Source organism: Chlorocebus sabaeus, chromosome 9 (genome assembly GCF_047675955.1).
Source record: "Chlorocebus sabaeus isolate Y175 chromosome 9, mChlSab1.0.hap1, whole genome shotgun sequence".
NCBI classification, from domain to species: Eukaryota; Metazoa; Chordata; class Mammalia; order Primates; family Cercopithecidae; genus Chlorocebus; species Chlorocebus sabaeus.
The window spans coordinates 124152396-124170939 of record NC_132912.1 but is presented as its reverse complement, the minus strand read 5'-3'; the positions used below and the strand labels follow the sequence as shown (position 1 = coordinate 124170939).

Genomic DNA, 18544 nt, shown 5'->3' with positions numbered 1-18544 from the left:
TGTCGTCTAGCCTTTTCTCTTGCTTCCCTTGTTTTCTAGGCCGCCGGTGTTAACACCACGGACAAAGAGATTGAGGTTCTCTATATTCGGAATGTAACTTTTGAGGACGCTGGGGAATATACGTGCTTGGCGGGTAATTCTATTGGGATATCCTTTCACTCTGCATGGTTGACAGTTCTGCCAGGTATATACTGCTCTTTCCCTCTGGGTTTTTTTCCCTTTTCTTGGTTGATTGCTATAAAATTAACACAGCTTCTGTTATCAGAAATGGCCCCTTTTATCCTTGCATAAAGATATATAAAAAATGTTAAAAATTATCCCTCAGGGATAAGAAAACTGCCTTGGAAATTCACACACAGTGAGATCCCACACTCAACATTTATGATCAAGGGAAATTTCACCCTTAAAACCTGAAGGGATCTCATATTTTTAGTGAGTCATTGAGCCAATGTATACATTAGCCCATCCCCCTTTCTCTGAAGGAAGAAGTTGAAATTACTTTGTAAAATTCAAAGTAATTTATTCTCACTTCAAATTCCATTTTGCTAAAATCCTGTGTGTGTTTTTATTGCTTTCATCCCACTTTGTATTTTTAACGAGATGTAAATAGAGGGGTGTGTATAGAGGAGCGTGGGGAGCGGCACCTCTGAATGTCAGGTGCACAGAAGCAGTGCGTTGCCTACCTTGGGGATCGGTGGCTTGCTGCATGTTGCGATAGAATGGACTTTCAGTTTGCTCTCATTGCAAAGCATGCTCCTGCCATCTTGGGCTTGATGTTATTTCTGCCTCACAGAGAAATAAACATCACTGCAGCCCTGTTGCCTAAACATTGCTGCTGTCTGAATCTTTAACCGACATCTCTATTCTAGTGAAACTTTCTTGATATTAAACACTGTCCTCTCTGATGCATCTGCCTCTTTGTCCTTTCCTTTGTGACACTGCAGAGACTGCGGTTTGCTAGCTTATGATATTCCACTCCAGTTATTAATTCCTTGTTTTTAGAGTACAGTGCCTACCTGCATGCTTATTTTACATCTAGTAAAAATAAAATAGATTGTTTCATTTTTGTGCTGTTGCTGCTGAGAATTTTGACTATCTTGCAAGTATTTTTCTGATTAAAATATATAAGCTTTCGATAATACCATTGCATCCGTTTTTCCTTTTGTTGCGAATCTGCTCTGTGAATATTTGCTTTGAAACAAAGAGACATCTCTTATGTTGAAACTTGCTTTTATTTGCAGTACTGCATTCTGTGGTGCCTAACTGGCACTTCTTAACCAGTTTGCCTGACAGTGCTAGCACTTAACTAAGAATGCAGTTTGAGAAAAACGCTGTTTGGAAATACACTGTTTGTAGATGGATCATCGAGGACTAGGAAGAAGGCAGACATTGGAAGTTGATATAAAAATGTGCTAAATTAAGTAATTATATGTATACTCACACATAATACCTTTATGTTTTTTCTTTAAGAGAAAAACTGTAGTGACATAACAGTATAACCAGATATGTATAAACTTAAAAGGTTATTAAGGAATATTATAAGCTTTATGTGTTATGGATCTAATGGTGCTATATTATAAGCAATTCAGTCTGTGTATTTAATGCATTGGTTTGTTTATGGACTAGATGGTATTAATGAATTCACCAAAAGTTTTTTGGACCAGCCTACTAGATGAACATCAGTTTCATATGGAATTGTGTTCATCCGGGTTAAATTATCCTGTGGAGTCTTCCTTTGGAAGAACCTACCCATGTAAGACTGAAGCATTGTCACTGTCTCCTTAGAAACAAAAGTGGGCGTCATTGATATTTCAGAACTTTGTATTTGGTTTGCATTCATAGACCATCATGAAAGATAATCCTTTCACTGCGGGTACAGTTGGTCGTCCTCTGCTCAAATGTCTAACAGAATGTGGCCTCACAGCCTGCCCTGTGCAACTGGGTGTCAGCCACTCACTGGACTGCGGATGCCCACTGAGGCTAGAGACAGTGACTACCCGGGTCCTGGTGGTCAAATGATGAACCCCCTGGTTATTCATTTTCATTTGGGAGGGGCATTTGGCAGACCTATGGCCCATGCCATTCTGCAGGATTGAGTTTTTGGGAAACCCACCTTGTCTTGAGAATGGTCATCACCTTTTGGTTCCTTTGGTTGTGCTATGATGCCTCAGTCTCGTGCGCTAACTCTGTGGCCTGCTTATCTGTTCCTCCTCCTGTGATCTGCAATTTAGCTCCTGGAAGAGAAAAGGAGATTACAGCTTCCCCAGACTACCTGGAGATAGCCATTTACTGCATAGGGGTCTTCTTAATCGCCTGTATGGTGGTAACAGTCATCCTGTGCCGAATGAAGAACACGACCAAGAAGCCAGACTTTAGCAGCCAGCCGGCTGTGCACAAGCTGACCAAGCGCATCCCCCTGCGGAGACAGGTAACAGAAAGTAGATAAAGAGTTTAAAGAAATTTACTCCTCCCTCATGACCCAGCCAGCTGTGGATCTTTTGCTCTGCTTTGGTGCCATCGACTTCTGTGAGCTTCCACGTGCGAGTGATTCTGCTGTGATGCTTGGCAGTCACCCAGTTAGTGTTTGGAGCTTGGAGAGTCTAGTCATAGTGCGTTGCTTGGATCAGTGGGGTCCAGTTCCAAGGGCAAGAAAGGACAATAGTGTCAGAATCAGAAAACTAATCAGCAGGACTGGAAATAACTGGAGGCAAATCCCCCTGTGTGTGTTTGATCAGACTCAAGTACAGCGGTCTCTCCGAAGTCTTAGCCACATTGGTCTCCTGTGATCTAATACCTTTTTTAAGATAAGCGTGAACATTCACTTGGGACTTATGCCACTAGTAGGAAAGAGACTCTAAGTTCTCTGACTTATTTTTTAAAGTCAAGATCAGAATCTTATGCCCTGGGGGTGCGTCTGGACTGTTTGATTTAAACTGGTGCACAATAACTTTCTACACTGAATTTTGGCTTAACCTCTTTGCAACTTACAATAGAATTGTATGCATCTATTATGTCTCATTGTTAGTAGTTCACAGGTGTGGCGGTGATTTATTGGTAGAATATTTGTAAGGAACCAGCAACAGATTGTTTTTAACCCCCAACGTGGTCTTTGGTGGTTGCTTTTTGCTTGTGTGTGCCTCCTGATTGGTTGAATTGTGCTCTGGGGGAGATGGGGCAAGATGGAGCCTCTGCTGTAAACCAAAGCCCTGCATAGGTAGGTGGGACAGGACATGCTTCAGCTCTTTTCTGTTTGTTCACAGAGATGGAAGCGGAAGGCAGATGTAGATGTAGAATGTTTACAAAAGCATTTGAAACTTGGTTCTGATAAAGGTTATTTTGAAATAGCAAGTAAAACAGCAAACTCATTGGCTATATTTCAGTGTGTATTTTAGTAAAATTTACGGGGTACTTGTTAAAATTTCAGATTCCTTTGTCTCAGCCCCAGAGATTCTTGTTTAGTCATCTTGGATAGGGCCAGGAATCTGCATTTTATTACAAGCCCTATGGTGATTTTAGAATGCACTTTGAGAAACTTCAGGTTAATCCCAGGCATGCCTCTCCAGGGACTTCAGGTAGGAATGACATTTTCTGGACAAGGCGTTAGGAAGGATTAGGAACCAGTTGGTCAGCAGTGGTTTTGGCATGGGTCTGGCTGTTCACAACCCAGCTCCAAACTCCCGGCTGAATGGGTCCTTGTTAACTTCTCTGAAGCCATGTTGCAAGCAGGTCTGTCTTTGTGGAGGCGGAGGATAGAATTTAAAGTGTGTGTCAAGTGTAGGCGAATGACCAAATTGTGTTAAGAGCATGGAAAAAAGGGGCCTATTGGGTCACTTGTGCCACCAAGAATGCTGTTGTCATTTTGAGTGACGTGATTATCTTTCTTGGGGCCAGGAAAGCAAAGATGGGGCCAGTTGGCCAGCCAGTTTCTAGGGGAGTCCAGTCTTGAGATAACTCTTACATGGTTTCTATTATTTTTTTTCTAATAGGGAAAAATGCTAACTTCTGGAAGCAACTTGTAATTTGGCATAGCTAGGCCACTGCCCCGTAATTATCTCATCATCTTTTTTTCTGCAACTGTTACAATGCTTTTCTTTTTACTGAATATAAAAGGGTAAGATGCCCTTAAAATCCCCCTGACTCAGCCACAGTCATTGTGTGTTCTTTCCCCAGTGCCAGGTGGCTTTTCATCACTGTCCATCTAAGAATACGGTTTGAGGAGAATAATGTTTGGAAATGTACTGCTTAAGAAGAGGGCAGACATTGGAAGTTGACATAAGAATGTTCTAAATTAAGTAATTGTATGTATACTCACATGCAATGCCATTTATATTTTTTCTTTAAGAGAATTCAGCCTGGCCGGGCGTGGTGGCTCACGCCTGCAATCCCAGCACTTTGGGAGGCCGAGGCGGGTGGATCACCCAAGGTCAGGAGTTCGAGATCATCCAGCCTGACTGGCATGGTGAAACCTCGTCTCTACTAAAAATTCACAAATTAGCTGGGTGTGGTTGTGCATGCCTGTAGTCCCAGCTCCTTGGGAGGCTGAGGCGGGAGAATCGCTTGAACCCAGGAGGTGGAGGTTGCAGTGAGCCAAGATTACGCCATTGCACTCCAGCCTGGGCAACAAGAGTGAAACTCTGTCTTAAAAAAAAAAAGAGAGAGAGAGAATTCAGCCTAAGTTGGTCCTTTTTCGTGTCCTCCCTGTGTTACCAGAGGGAGCATCAGAGTACCTTCCTCTTTTTCTTCCCTCCTTCCTTTTATTGATTCATCATAATTTACTAAGTGCTGGGTATAAACCAGGTTACATGTAAGACACAGCCTGTCACATTCACCGGTGGTTCCAAGGTTATTTGGTGGTAAATGCCTGTAATCCTAGCTCCACAGGAGACTGAGGCAGGAGGATCCTTTGAATCCAGGAGTTCAAGACCAGCCTGAGCAACACAGCGAGACCCCCAACTCCAAAAAACAAAACAAACAAACAAAAACCCAAAGTGGAAAAAAAAGAAAAAAAAATGTAATAGTAGGGCCAAGGATAACAGAAGCAGAGAAAATGGGGCAAATGCCGGTTCCCTGGAAAAATACATCTGCGTGAAATTAATTTATTTGGGGGAATGTTGACACACCTCAGCTCCTTCTACATGTCCAGGTGGGGTCCATTATTGGATCTTCACAAAGAATGTTTCATCAGTAAGCATGGCCTCTTTGGTAGAGAAAGAGATGCTTATCGAGTATCTGGATCAAAGAGGGTTATTGGACTGGAGCTGGAATGAAAAGCCCCAGAAAGGCCTGCAGATATGTTGATGACAGAGCAAATACCACAGGGATGCCGAGCATGCCTTTACCTGGCGACAGGTGAGCCTCTAATCAGATGTGTCAAGGATGGGTTGTTTCTAGGCATTTATGAGGCCACTTTTTACTCTGTGTTGACCAGCCTCTTCTAGGACACGGGGATCACTAAGTGCCTGCATGGCCCTGACTCTTTCCCTCTCCAACACCCACACACACACAGCATCTCACTCACGGCCCTCAGTCCATCCTTGTTCTCTTCTGAGAACAAGAAAAGTTGGGTTTTTGTTCCTCCTGTGAGTTTTTCCTTCTTGGTATGTATTAATTTGCACTAGACTTACTGGTGTAACACAGACCTTTCAGTTTATTTTTTTGAGCAAAAATATTTTTTTTTTTCTGGTACCAAAGAAGAAATTCCTTGCAATCATTTCCTAGTAAGCGTGAATTTTTTGAGACTTTGTATGCACATGGCTTGAAGAAGGAGAAGCAGCCTTTGGGTAGTGGGAGGCAGATGACAGGTGGCATCTCTCTGTCCTTTGATGGAGGCTCATGTCACAGTGTCAAGGCTTGGGCACTGTGCCAGACGCTGCTCACCCACTCCCACTCCTTTGGTGCCCAGCGAGTTAAATGAGACCAACAACAGCCAGCCCAGAGAGGGGCATCTTTGTGAGCGTGTTGGTTCTTGTGCAGGTCTGCTGGACAGCCAGTGGCCAGTGTGAAGCAGCCTTTGGGAGTTAAAGTGGGCAGCATCACTTTCTGTGTTTTCCACAAATCAATTGGATGGTGGGGGAGGGTGTAGGGATGGGTGGAGGATGGAGTGCAGGGGAAACTGAGGGTGCCTGTTTAGGAGACGTGCAGTGTTGCTGAGTTTGCTGAATCAGTTTTACATTGAGCACATCAGTTTCTTTCTCTGGGTCTTGAAGCTTCCATAGGGTAGGATGGAGATTTAACTGTCTTGTGGTTGGCTCCGTCCAGATAAATTCATCTCCTATGCAGCTTATACCCTCTCTCACTGCCGTCAGCATGGTACAAGAGGCTGCAGGGTATTTTTTTTTTTTTTTCCAGACAGTTTCATCTTCTCAGCTGCTGATATAGGTAGGCTGAAAACCAGAGAAAAATCAAGAGCAGGCCAGGCGCCGTGGCTCATGCCCATAATCCCAGCACTTTGGGAGACCAAGACAGGCAGATCACCTGCGGTCAGGAGTTCTAGACCAGCCTGGCCAACATATAGTGAAACCCTGTCTCCACTAAAAAATAGAAAAATTAGCTGGGCGTGGTGATGCATGCCTGTAATCTCAGCTACTTGGGAAACTGAGGCAGGAGACTAGCTAGCACCCAGGAGGTAGAGGTTGCAGTGAGCTGAGATCGCGCCACTGCCCTCCAGCCTTGGCAACAGACAGAGTGATACTCTGCCTCACACACACAATAAAAAAATAAAATAAAATAAAGTAAAATAAAATAAAATAAATCAAGGGCAGTGAAGGTCACCTTTTGTAACAATACTTTTAAGGCAAATGGCATGTTCCTGGGGACGTTAGAAACAGGACCAAGATGAAGCGGGAGGAGTGGAGCGGGTGCCTCGGGGGAGGAGTGTGAGACTCAGTAGCCAGTTCTCAGGTCCTGTGTTAGTGATCCTCAAACATGCCAAATTCCGAGAAGAGGGATGAATGTTCTACTCCTGGAAGCTCGTTTACTGCCTGGCAGCTGAACATCATGATCTGGGAATATTCTTTGTATTTTGGTCAATCAGGTGGTCTAAACCTCACTGACTCCAGAAAACATTTGGGTAATTAGAGTGGTCACGGATGACTTAACTGGAATCTGCCCTTTCATGTGGGCACCTCGCCTTCCCTGCCCCTATTTCACTGTTCTCTTTTCTCCTCTCTCAGCCTCCAAAGGACACAACAGTTTGCCCAAGATCTGACTTGGATCTTGGCTGATGTGATCTCTTGAGCAGAGCCAGCGCATCTGGGGCTGGTGCGTCATGGTTCCGATAGGTTTACTCACAGAGTCCCAGGGAAGGGCCTGTGGGAGGCAGAGACTCACTGCGGGAGAAAAGTGAGTGTCTGATGAACTAACTTGCTTAATTACCTAAATTTTGTTATGGAGGAATTAAAAATGCAACTTCAGAAGCCTTTGAAGCTTTATCTCAGGCACCCAGCTTGCGGGGGTGAAAGCATTTTGTTTGGTCATAGGGGAGTGGTGGGCAAGGCTTGTATTAGAGCAGAAGTATGTTAATACCGGCCTTGTGTGCTGGTGGGGGAAGGTGCTTTACAGCCTGAGAGTCAAAGGGCCTGTTTGGCAGACTGTGGTCCAAGTGTGTTTGTCAGTCCTGGGGAATAAACACACAAGTATTAATTCATCTCTTCTGCCCTGGAGCATCTTCGCTTCTGCTTGCTCTGTTCTCTAAGAAGTCCCCTCTAGATGGTAAATTTAATTCACTATAAAAAGATAACACTGTTAGACCGGGCCTAGTGGCCCACGCCTGTAATCCCAGCACTTTGGGAGGCTGACGTAGGTGGATCACCTGAGGTCAGGAGTTCAAGACCAGCCTGATCAGTGTGGCGAAACCATTTCTCTACTAAAAATACAAAATTAGCCGGGCGTGGTGGTACATGCCTGTAATCCCAGCTACTTGGGACGCTGAGGCAGGAGAATCGCTTGAACCTGGGAGGTGGAGGTTGCAGTAAGCCAAGATCATGCCATTGCACTCCAGCCTGGGTAATGAGAGAGAAGCTCTATCTAAAAAAAAAAAAAAAAGAAAAAAAGAAAAGAAAGAAAAAAGATAACACTGTTTCTTGGTGGCCCTTTAAAAAGAAAGAAAAAAACCCACTTCCTCACTTAATCTCCCATATGTACTATGGAAATGTACGAAAAGCACATTTACTTAAAAGCTTGACTTATGGCACATGCTAGAGAGATTCCGGAAAGTGAGGAAATGGAATTGGAGTCTGTGAAAATACATGCTTAAAAAAAAAAAATGCCTGCCAAAATTCGGGAGTGGGAAAACAGTTTGCTAGAGTGTTCATGTTGATTGTTTGTAAGTAACTCACTTTATCACTAACAAGGGAATATATTAAAATTGGTTAGGAAGGAATCTCCAGAATTGAAGTTTCTAGGTAGGAACTGAAAAATAAGGAAGATTATGATTTTGTGCAAAGAAAAGAAAGATAATTTAATAGTACTAAAGAAATAGAAGGATTTCAAAGATGAGCAGCGGGAGTTATCTGAGGGTCCTGATTCAGAGGAAGGAAACCCAGTAAAACATGGAGTCCCACAAGGGAATGGCTTGCCCAGGATCAGGCCAAGCCCCCAACACAGACTCATTCTTGGAGTTGAAGGGAATGAAGAGAAAGCCAGCCGTATTTTATAGCCCCAGAGGGGATTTTAAAAGCATAGTAAAAATGCATGGAGGTAAAATTAAGATATAGTAGACAGAGCAATCAAATTCTATAGTTTCTTAGACTTTGCCCATTTTCTTACCTTTCCCCCGCCGCCTTCATGTTTTTATAAAAGTATTTTCCAGGTTTGTGCATTTAATCTGAATCTCCATACCTCATCTGAACAAAATTCCCATAAATCATCCTTCCTGAAAACCTCATTTTTTAAAATTCTAATAATGATGACAATAAAGTTGGTAAAGGTTTTCTTATTTATTTATTTATTTTTAGGCTTTCCATTTGAAAAGCTGTCACATGAAAATCTTGTTGAGACCGTCTGTTTGGGGGATGGTGTAGATACATGTGAACTTTTGCCAGGGGTTTGTGGATGCAGATTCCTTTGGGGTCGTGGGTGAGCCATAGAGTGGTGAACTTCAGATTGAATGTTAAATTTTTCTCTTCTGAGGTAACCCCTAAGCCGTGTTTGTCATTAGGACCCTCTTACTGTCCAGTTTTTCTCCTGCCCTGAGATGATTCCCTGACTCCTGGATTCTTCATCTCCTGCTTGCTAGTACCCCAGCCCATCCTAGCAGTGAGCAGAGGGCCTCATCTAGCAAATCAAGCGTGCCCATTAAGGCGTATCTTCTGCAGTCAGCCCTTAGTATCACTGCATTATCTTCCTGGTCGCACACAGTTTGACATTACAGTTGTCCCTGGTATGTGTTGGGGATTGGTTCTAGCAATCCCGAATACACCCAAATCTGTGGATGCCCAAGATCTTTATATAAAATGGTATAGTATTTGCATATAAACTGTGTATATCCTCTCGTATACTTAGTCATTTCTAGTCATACCTGTAACAACTAATACGCTGTAAATGCTATGTAAATAGTTGTTATACTATATATACTATATTGTTTTTTATTTATATTTTAAAATTGTTGTATTGTTATTTTTTATTTTCTTTCAAATATTTTTGATCTGTGATTGGTTGAAGCCATGAACGCAGAACCCACAGATACGGAGGATTGACTGTATCTTACACTCAGAACCACCCTAGGCTCCAAACGCTCCATGTTATCCAGAGAGAAGTGCCATCATCTGTTCTCTTAGATCTGGGCAGCAAATGATTCTAAAGGGACTAAGAGAAAATATTGCAGTGTTGGTAGCAGACATTAACTGAGCTCTTAGTGCCAGGCCTAGCACTAAGCACTTTATCCGTTTTTCTCCCTCCTCATTTTATTGTCACATTAATGCTGTGCTGTTGGACCTGCTCCTGTCTCCTTTTTTGTTTTTTTGAGATGGGGCCTTGCTCTGTTGCCCAGGCAGCAGTGCAGTGACACCATCTTGGCTCACCACAACCTGTGCCTCGCAGGTTCAAGCAGTTCTCCTGCTTCAGCCTCCCCAGTTGCTGGGATTACAGGCACACACGACCACACCCTGCTAACTTTTCTATTTTTTGTAGAGACGGGGTTTCAGCATGTTGGTCAGGCTGGTCTTGAACTCCTGACCTCAGAAGATCTGCCTGCTTTGGCTTCCCAAAGTGCCGGGATTACAGGTGTGAGACACTGTGCCCAGCCGCCCAGCCCCTGTCTCATTTTTAGCAGATGAGGAAACCCAGGCCTAGAAAGGTTAAGTGATTTCCCAAAGCTCACGCAGTGAGTGAGTGCTGAAACGGGACTGGGACCCTGGCGATCTGACCGCACAGTCCCATGCCGTTGCAGGTGGTCAGGATGCAGCCTGCCTGATGCGGGGTCTCATGTTGTGAATGATGAGCACAGGAAAGGCAGCAACGGGATTGGCTGCTGCCCGCATGGAAGGATGCAGAGATGCCACAAAACCTAGCCTGGTAACAGAAGGAGGGGCCGAAAGCAGCGATCTTGTAACTTCACTCATTTTAGAAGTCAGCATATTTCAAGCATATGCCCTTCGTTTTCTTTTCCCTTGTTCATGCCTCAGCTCAGATCCTTATTATTCTAAAAAATATTTTTGTTAAATAAAGTACTTCTTCTAGAACATAAAAGAGTTACATATACATGGTAATAAAATCCAAATGGTCTAGAAAGTTCTGAAATAAAATGTATTTTCTACTCCCTCTCTCAACTCCTAATCTCTCCCCCCAAAGGTGATCACTGCTAAGTCTCTTATATATCCTTCCAGAAACTTTTAAGTACCCTTGTTCTCACACCTCGCTGTGGGACAGCTGCCTTCCCCACATCCTATTCTGTAAGCCTCGCTGATGAGAGCGGTGATTTTCAGGGAGGAGTCACAGAAGCCTAGCCATGCCTCTGCCTGCTGGGTGTTAACGTCATCCAGGACTGTAGTCCTCAGCAATTGCTTAATTGGTTCCCACTCCTCTATTGATTGCAGCTTCCACTATGTACCCTGTAGTGGAATCCTGGAAACGTATCCAGTGATGAGGGGCTACGCTGCAGGCCACGCAGAGAGTGTTCTGACTGCACAACCCGCCAGACCCTGGCCATTTGTGGAAATTGTCACATTACTAGGCTGCTTTTTTTTTTTTTTTTTTCCTGAGACGGAGTCTTGCTCTGTTGCCCAGGCTGGAGTGCTGGGGCACAATCTCGGCTCACTGCAACCTCTGCCTCCCGGGTTCAAGCGATACTCCTGCCTCAGCCTCCCGAGTAGCTGGGATTACAGGTGCCTGCCACCACACCCGACTCATTTTTAAATTTTTAGTAGAGATAGGGTTTCAGCATGTTGGCCAGACTGGTCTCAAACTCCGGACCTCAAGTGATCTGCCTGCTTCAGCCTCCCAGATTGCTGAGATTATAGGTGTGAGCCACTGCACCTGGCTGGCCGGTTCTTACTAGTTTGGCTGGAGCTTCTTGCCCATAATGTCCTCAAGCATAAGTTTCCCCTGCAATGAGTGGTGATTTTTGCCTGTTCATGGGGAAGAACTTTCAGAAGACCTTCTTATTCTTGAAAACACCTGTGTACTTAAGCATCCACATCTCATGGCCCTGATGCAGAATGAATTAAGAGGACAGAAAGATTTGGGGAAGCATCATTGGCCATTACACCTGCTCCTGAACCTTTCTGAGCTCTGTAGATGGAGCTTGAGATGTTCCTGTGGACCAGTGCAAACTGGAAGTCTTGATGTTCTCTGAAAGTTCCTGGCTTCTGATGTGTCCTGCAGACGAGGTCAGCTCGCTACAGTGAGGTTGGATACCATATGGCGGGGACTTTTAAGTTGTCTGTTTCACCCAGGGTGGGGTTCATGCCTAGTCTGTGACCTCAGTGGGGGGCAGGACGGATTCCATAGGAGCACCCATGTTTACCTTCTCGTCTTTTCCCGCTTGCTTCTGCCATTTGCTTGTGCAACCCAGACACTTGGGTGTGAGGGTCTCAGCTCTCCAATTAATGATTCTTTACTTCCCTCTTTTAAAACATTTTTACCATACAGCGAATAAATGTTGCTCATACTATCTGCATAATGAAGTTTAGGAATAACTGCCCCCTGCCAAAAGATTGAATGGAAGGCTCAGAAAGTGCTCATGTATGTTTTAAAAGACAATAAGAATTCTGTGTGAAAAATGGCCCACTTTTTAATTTTAATATTGAAAACAACTTCCTAATCCTAAAATGATTTTTTTCCCCTAATCCATTCTTGGGCATCTTCTTGAGTTTCTGGCCTACTTTGAGGGTTTACAAAGGCGCGATTCAAAGCTTTTTGAACAGGACTGGTCCTCTGGTTCCCTGTGAGAAGAGCCCAGGACCCTCCCTGTGAAAGTTCATCCCACCTAAATTTGTTCATCTGGACTTGGTCTTTGCCAGTGTGATTGAAGGAGTTCGTAAGCACATCCAGGAATACTATCCACCTGGGCAGGCATGCAGGAGACAGAGCCCAGGGTGGGCTCACTGGCTGCTTAGAGATGGATCGTGGGTTAACTTCACATTCTTGTTCTCTTGGGCCAAAGTCTTGTTCGTGGTTTAGAATAAGACACTGTTCAAGCAGCCTGTGGTCAGACTAAGACTACGTAGTCATCCTCAGAAGTGGCCTTCCAGTGTGCTCTGTGTGAGTCTTTTTTTTTTTTTTCCATAGAAACCAGCCAAAGGACAATGATATATTTAAGAAATAATCATTTTATCAGACGCAGACTGAAATGGATCAGGGTAAATAAGAAAGTAACTCGGTGGAGCCCTGTGTACTGCCAGGTGGGAGAGGAGTTCTCTTGTGTGGTTATGGGAAAAGGCGTATTTTCTTTCCCTTGATGCTTCATCCCACGTGTTTAGTGCACTGGTTTCTGAAACTGAAGACAAGAGGCAGCCCATTTTCACTGAATGACCTGGCCATCAGTAATTTCTAGAAGGACTGGGGAGAAACAAAGAATGGCACCCAATACTGGGGTCTTGGGTTATTTTGAGTTAAAGGGACTCGGAGCTGCGGAATGTCTTCCACTTTCAAGTCCTAGAACTCTTTCCTTGAGATATTCCACTTTACATTTCCAAAGACAGAGGAAATATGGAAGAGCTGGTTTCCGAAAAGTTTTCATAGAGTTTCATACACACAGCGCTGACCCATGATCTGGGTGGTCTGAGAGGAGATCCATTGTTCGGGGCTCCAGTACAGGTGCAGGTACAAGCATAAAGGTACTAATGAAGCCGGGGAGGACTGTCTGCATGTCTTCAAGTGACTCTCCGGAGGAATTAGGACAGAAAGAAAACTTACATTGTGATCAGATGCCATAGAAAAATTTCATAGAAAAACCTGAACATAGGAACATACAATTTGGATGAAATCTAGTACTGCATGGACTGGAGAGCAGAGGAGTTGGATTCCAGTGGTTTTCTAATTTGGTTTCTGACTTCTGCCGGCCCCCAACCCATTCCTTTCTAAGATCCGATACTCTGGCTGGGCTCTGGCTGACTTCCAGCCTTCTCGGGTGGAGCCAGGATTACATCTGTGTCTTTGCATTTTGTATCCAGGTTTCGGCTGAGTCCAGCTCCTCCATGAACTCCAACACCCCGCTGGTGAGGATAACAACACGCCTCTCTTCAACGGCAGACACCCCCATGCTGGCAGGGGTCTCTGAGTATGAACTTCCAGAGGACCCAAAATGGGAATTTCCAAGAGATAAGTGAGTACTTCTCTTGGCCGCATCCCAGGATGGAGACTCAGCTATAAATGGGGAGATTGGATTAACATTTTCTTTTTATGACCTTTAGCCACAAAGGTCTTGCAGTGATGATGTCAGCAGGAGTGAGATTGTATTTCTAAATAACCAACTCCTGGAAAAGAAAAGAATGGATTAAAAAAAAAACAGCTCCTTGAAAGCAGAGCTGCTTGCCCCTGGCTGGTCCCCAAAGAAGATGGCATCTGGTTATCATTTTTTAAGTGTCTGGGCAATTCAGACTCCGTCAAATGGAATAAAAGTAGAATTATCCAATTTATAAAACAGATCTGACATTCCAGTTTTTGGTTACTAGAACAAGACTGTTCTGTGTTCACTTCTGTGGAGAAATTAGAGGCAGAATATAAATGGCCTTAAGGACCTCTACCCAATGTTGCTGTTCTCATTGGTTATTAATATCATATTGGGCTGAAAAGCTTCAAATACGGTACCTGACATCTAATTTCTTAATGTTTTCCTTGTTGGATGATACAGAGGTGTGCCAATCAGATGTTTAGGCAAAAATGTGACCACCTGGGTATTGTTGGGGCTGTGTATCTCTTGGTCTCGTTTGAACTCCATGTACCGGGGCTCCGTTGGGGTGCATTTGAATCCTGGATTTGCCAGACAGTGGCTGGGCAACCTCGGGTGAGGCACCTGATTCTCTGAAATTCATTCTCATAAAATGAGGGTGGTGGTTCAGACCTCCCAGGACTGAGCAGAGTTCTTAGCTTGTGTGAGTTTTCCTTTCATTTCCCTTCACATGGTGGTAACCTGGGAGCTCTGAACTGCAAACCTCAGCAGGATCATTGTGTGGGGCATGGAGTCAGTGGGCAGAACTTGAACTACTAGCCCTCGTCCTCCAGAAGGGGACCGACCCCGAGATCCTCCTTCTGAAAGGAAGTGCAGTGGTGTTTGTAGGACTGTCCACTCACTCCTGGGGTACTTTTGGTAGTAACAGCTCGAGAGTATGGGAAGGCGGAAATGCTGACTGCTTCTGCATCACATACACTGGCATAAGCTCTTGACTTGCTTGTGAGCAGCTACCCTGTTTGCCTTGACATTCTCGGTAACTCCTGAGATTATGGTAGGGAAGTGTTTAATATACACTTCTCGTATATGCATATACACATTTGGAAATGCGAAGATAAGCTTTTCCAGAGACTGATCTGATGAGCTCTATTTGGAAGGGAGAGGTAGCTTATGTGGCTGGCACTTCTGATTTTGATTCACATGACGTCACATCAGTTTTGTTTCCCAACTGCCAGTTTAGAGATGTGTACCATTAGCTAGGACTGAATAATTGTATAGATATTATTTGGTTAGAGTGTTAATGGAAGTAATTTCCAGTTGATTTGTATACTGTAGTGAAAAGAACACTCACTCATTCACTTACTCATTCACTCAAGGCATGTTAATTGGACATTTATTGGTGGGGCACCAGAGAAAAACACAAAAAATAGTTTCTTTACCTGTAGGATGTGGAGAAATGGATGTTTCTTGTGAACTCCGCCAGCCCTAGTTTGTGTGTGATTATATACGTAGGTAGGTTCATGCGCACATTTCTATTATATATATGACCGAACTGGGGAGTTGTGATCATATTTTAAGAAATCGCAGCTTTCGGGTTTAGTCCATAGTTTTTGCCACCTGTGACACCGCAGTCAACAGTGGAAGTCTGTGTGTGCCCAACTGTTACCTCCCACCCGGGGTACCCTGAGTGTGGAAAATCTGAGTGCTAAACATTTCAAAACAGTGTTTAGTGCAAACGTAGGTGGAACAGATTTCCAATGAATGAAGGCTATTTAGAAGCAGTTTATTAGATTGGAGGCAGAAGTTATACAAAGAACAGATTGTTATGCTTGTAGTAGCAAGGCAGTGGGACATAAATTAGCCATTTTTCCAATGCAAATATTTATTTTCTGCCAAGATGTCAAATTTAATTTTAGTTCTGGATAGAAACAAAATGACCTCAGCATAGCGTATGCTGCCCTCAGTTTTTATGCTGAACTTTTGCAAACTATTGTGTATTTATTGTAAATACTGTTTACTGATGGCAGCTCCATGCTTTGCTGTATTATGCTTAGGTTAGAATAAGCCATATTCGGAAGTCTTCCAAAGACTTTTGCATTTTGTTGGTTTCTGGAATGCACAAGAACAATATATGGCTATTCGTCTGACGTGCATAGACCTTGTAGTCTTAGAAATTTAATTTGTGGTGTTCCCTTCGGATTTTCTTCATTGTTAATTTTATGTAGTCATAAGGGCTTTTAAACTTATGTCAAAAAAAGTCCCCAATTTTTTAGAATTTTCTTTTTAGTAAAAGATTAGAGATTCCTTGAAATGCTTTTAAGAGGCATATCCTGTAACTTGGCAAGGAATGTGACCATAAAATCCATTGGTATTTGAATAATAATAATTTTAAAGCCACCATTTTACAGGGACAAAAAAAAAAAAAAAATAAGAACAGTCTTAACGTTTTTTCTTTGAGCCATTCTAAATTACAAATATTTAATTGGCTCAAGATCAAAAGCTCCTCTCTGGCACTTAGGAAAGCTGACCACCGCACTAGCAAGGATACCTTCGCTAAAGAAAATAAACCAAGAATACCGATGTGAAATTCAATAGCTGTTTCACCAGTAATTGCCATTCTCTAAAACGTCACTAGGAAAATACTCGGGCGCGTGTGTACCCTAAGTCTCATTAGTTCCATATGATAAGCACTCCATGCTTTAGCAAGCCGCTGAAAGATTTTTATATTTAGTTCTGGAATTTCCCTCGCTACACCCCATCACCAGATGCTGTGTGCTAATCCCCTATTTACACATTTAGGCTGACACTGGGCAAGCCCCTGGGAGAAGGTTGCTTTGGGCAAGTGGTCATGGCGGAAGCAGTAGGAATCGACAAAGACAAGCCCAAGGAGGCGGTCACCGTGGCCGTGAAGATGTTGAAAGGTGAGCAGGGAGGCGGGAGGCTCGGGGAGGGGCTGGGCTGGGTGGAGAGTCTTTATCAAGAAAGTTCCTTTTGTGGCATGTGAACTCTATCATGGCACAGGGTCAGAGAGCACATAGTTGACCTAGGGGTTGAGAAGTTTTCAGTATAAATCAGCATCTTGGACAGACTATTTATCTTGAGCTGTGTGTACTTATAAAGAAAAGCCAGTTCTGTTAGAAAGAGGTAGCCTCTTACATAGTTATTCTTTGACTCCTTCTTCGTGACCACGAGTCTTCATTCTCTCTGTATTTTTATGTGCTTAGAAATTATCAACTCACATATAATTGGATTTATTAGCTAGGAGTTGGTGTGTTGGATTTGGGACTTAAACCTTAACTTTACAAGTACAAGGAAATTTGTGTCTTTGGAGGGAGCGAAGAGACGTGAGGGAGCAGAAAGCCTTCTCTTTTGCGTGAGGAACAAAGCAGAAATGACGCTGGTCTGGGAGAGTCACTTAGAAGCTGAGAAGGAGCGAACAGGATCAGGGCTGATGCAGAGCCTCCTGGGACACGTAAACAATTACCCTGAGATGGAAATGTCGTGTTGTATTTGTGGGACTGTGAACACTTCTACATTAACCTTCCAACCCTGCTTCATGCCCATGTCCAAAGAACTTAAAGAACTTTTAACCATTAACTTATTCGTCCTGCAGTATTCTTTTATGAGAAGAGTTATAGGGAACGGTCACATTATAAATCCTCTTGTAGGGATCTCGGAAAGAAGATCCCACGCCGAGTGCTTCCCACGTTTCCAGGCAGAGAGGCCCGTCCTTGGCATATGGTGCCGGGCATGTCACAGGCGCTCTGGAGTTAGACTTTATCTGTCTTTTGTGGGTTCTCATGGGATAGTCATCACATCCCTCCCAAGGGGAAGTAGCAGGCTGGACTTTGTCAAAAAGAGGTGCGTTTTGTTTTTTGGGTTTTTTAAAAGGCTGTTTATCTGAATGACTCCCAAGGAAAACTAGAGTGCTTTGAGATGTTCCCCACCTTGGAGCCTGATGCTGGGGAGGAACACTGTGTTTTCTTGCCCCAGGTGTGGTGGCACCACTGACGGAGGCAGCCCCTGGCTGCGTACCAGGGGCAGGTGTGGAGAGGACCCAGGCTTCTCATCTCTTTTGGCGGAACTTCTGGTTTTGCTAATGGGGCTTAGAGTTACATGGGATATTGCAAAAAGGGAGGTCTGGGACTTCTCTTTCTCTTGTGATGCCCAGGCTGGCAGCCTTCCCTTTAAGGACACAGAAGGATGTTAGTCCCCAAGCCATTGTGGCATGTCCTTTCTTACAGCCCACAGCTGTGTCTCCCTCCCTCCTCATGGCCTGTGGCTCCCTCCTTCACATACATCAGTGTAAATTTTGCGTGCACAGTCACTTGTATTGATCTTCCTTTTGTGAAGCTAAAAAACTGTTTGCAACATGGTTCTTATCCATGCCTGTATTTCATTTTTTTAAAGGAAACCCAGATTTTTCCATACTGAATTAGCTTGAGGTGGAGGGCCCATGGGAAAGTCTTGCCCCTTAGGAGAAGCTAACTGCGAGCCCGTGTATGTGGAGCCTATGCCATTCTTACTTGAAATTACAGAGCGGAAGTTTATATAACATTTTTTAGGATGGGAATTGCAGTGCCTCTGAGAAGCCACTAGAAGTCACAGCCCTTACCTGCTCAGAATGCACATATACGCACGTTTATGGCCCTGTTTATGGGGAGCTCTCTGAACCCATCTCGGAGTGCTCCAAGGGCCTCGAGGGGCTGGGTTAGG

At 43.9% G+C, this 18544-nt stretch overlaps 1 protein-coding gene across 6 annotated transcripts in view; it reads left to right on the top strand.

Annotated features, from left to right (window-relative positions):
• FGFR2 (fibroblast growth factor receptor 2) overlaps positions 1 to 18544 on the top strand; it is a 121406-nt gene that overhangs the window by 81835 nt on the left and 21027 nt on the right. For 4 of the 6 annotated variants that reach the window (XM_007964286.3, XM_007964279.3, XM_038009620.2 and 1 more), the window contains 4 exons: positions 40 to 184; positions 2232 to 2428; positions 13611 to 13762; positions 16628 to 16749. In XM_007964286.3, coding sequence (XP_007962477.1) covers positions 40 to 184; positions 2232 to 2428; positions 13611 to 13762; positions 16628 to 16749 — 616 coding nt within the window. The remainder of the gene's footprint in view (positions 1 to 39; positions 185 to 2231; positions 2429 to 13610; positions 13763 to 16627; positions 16750 to 18544) is intronic. The other 2 variants (XM_038009619.2, XM_007964278.3) reach the window with 1 other exon arrangement.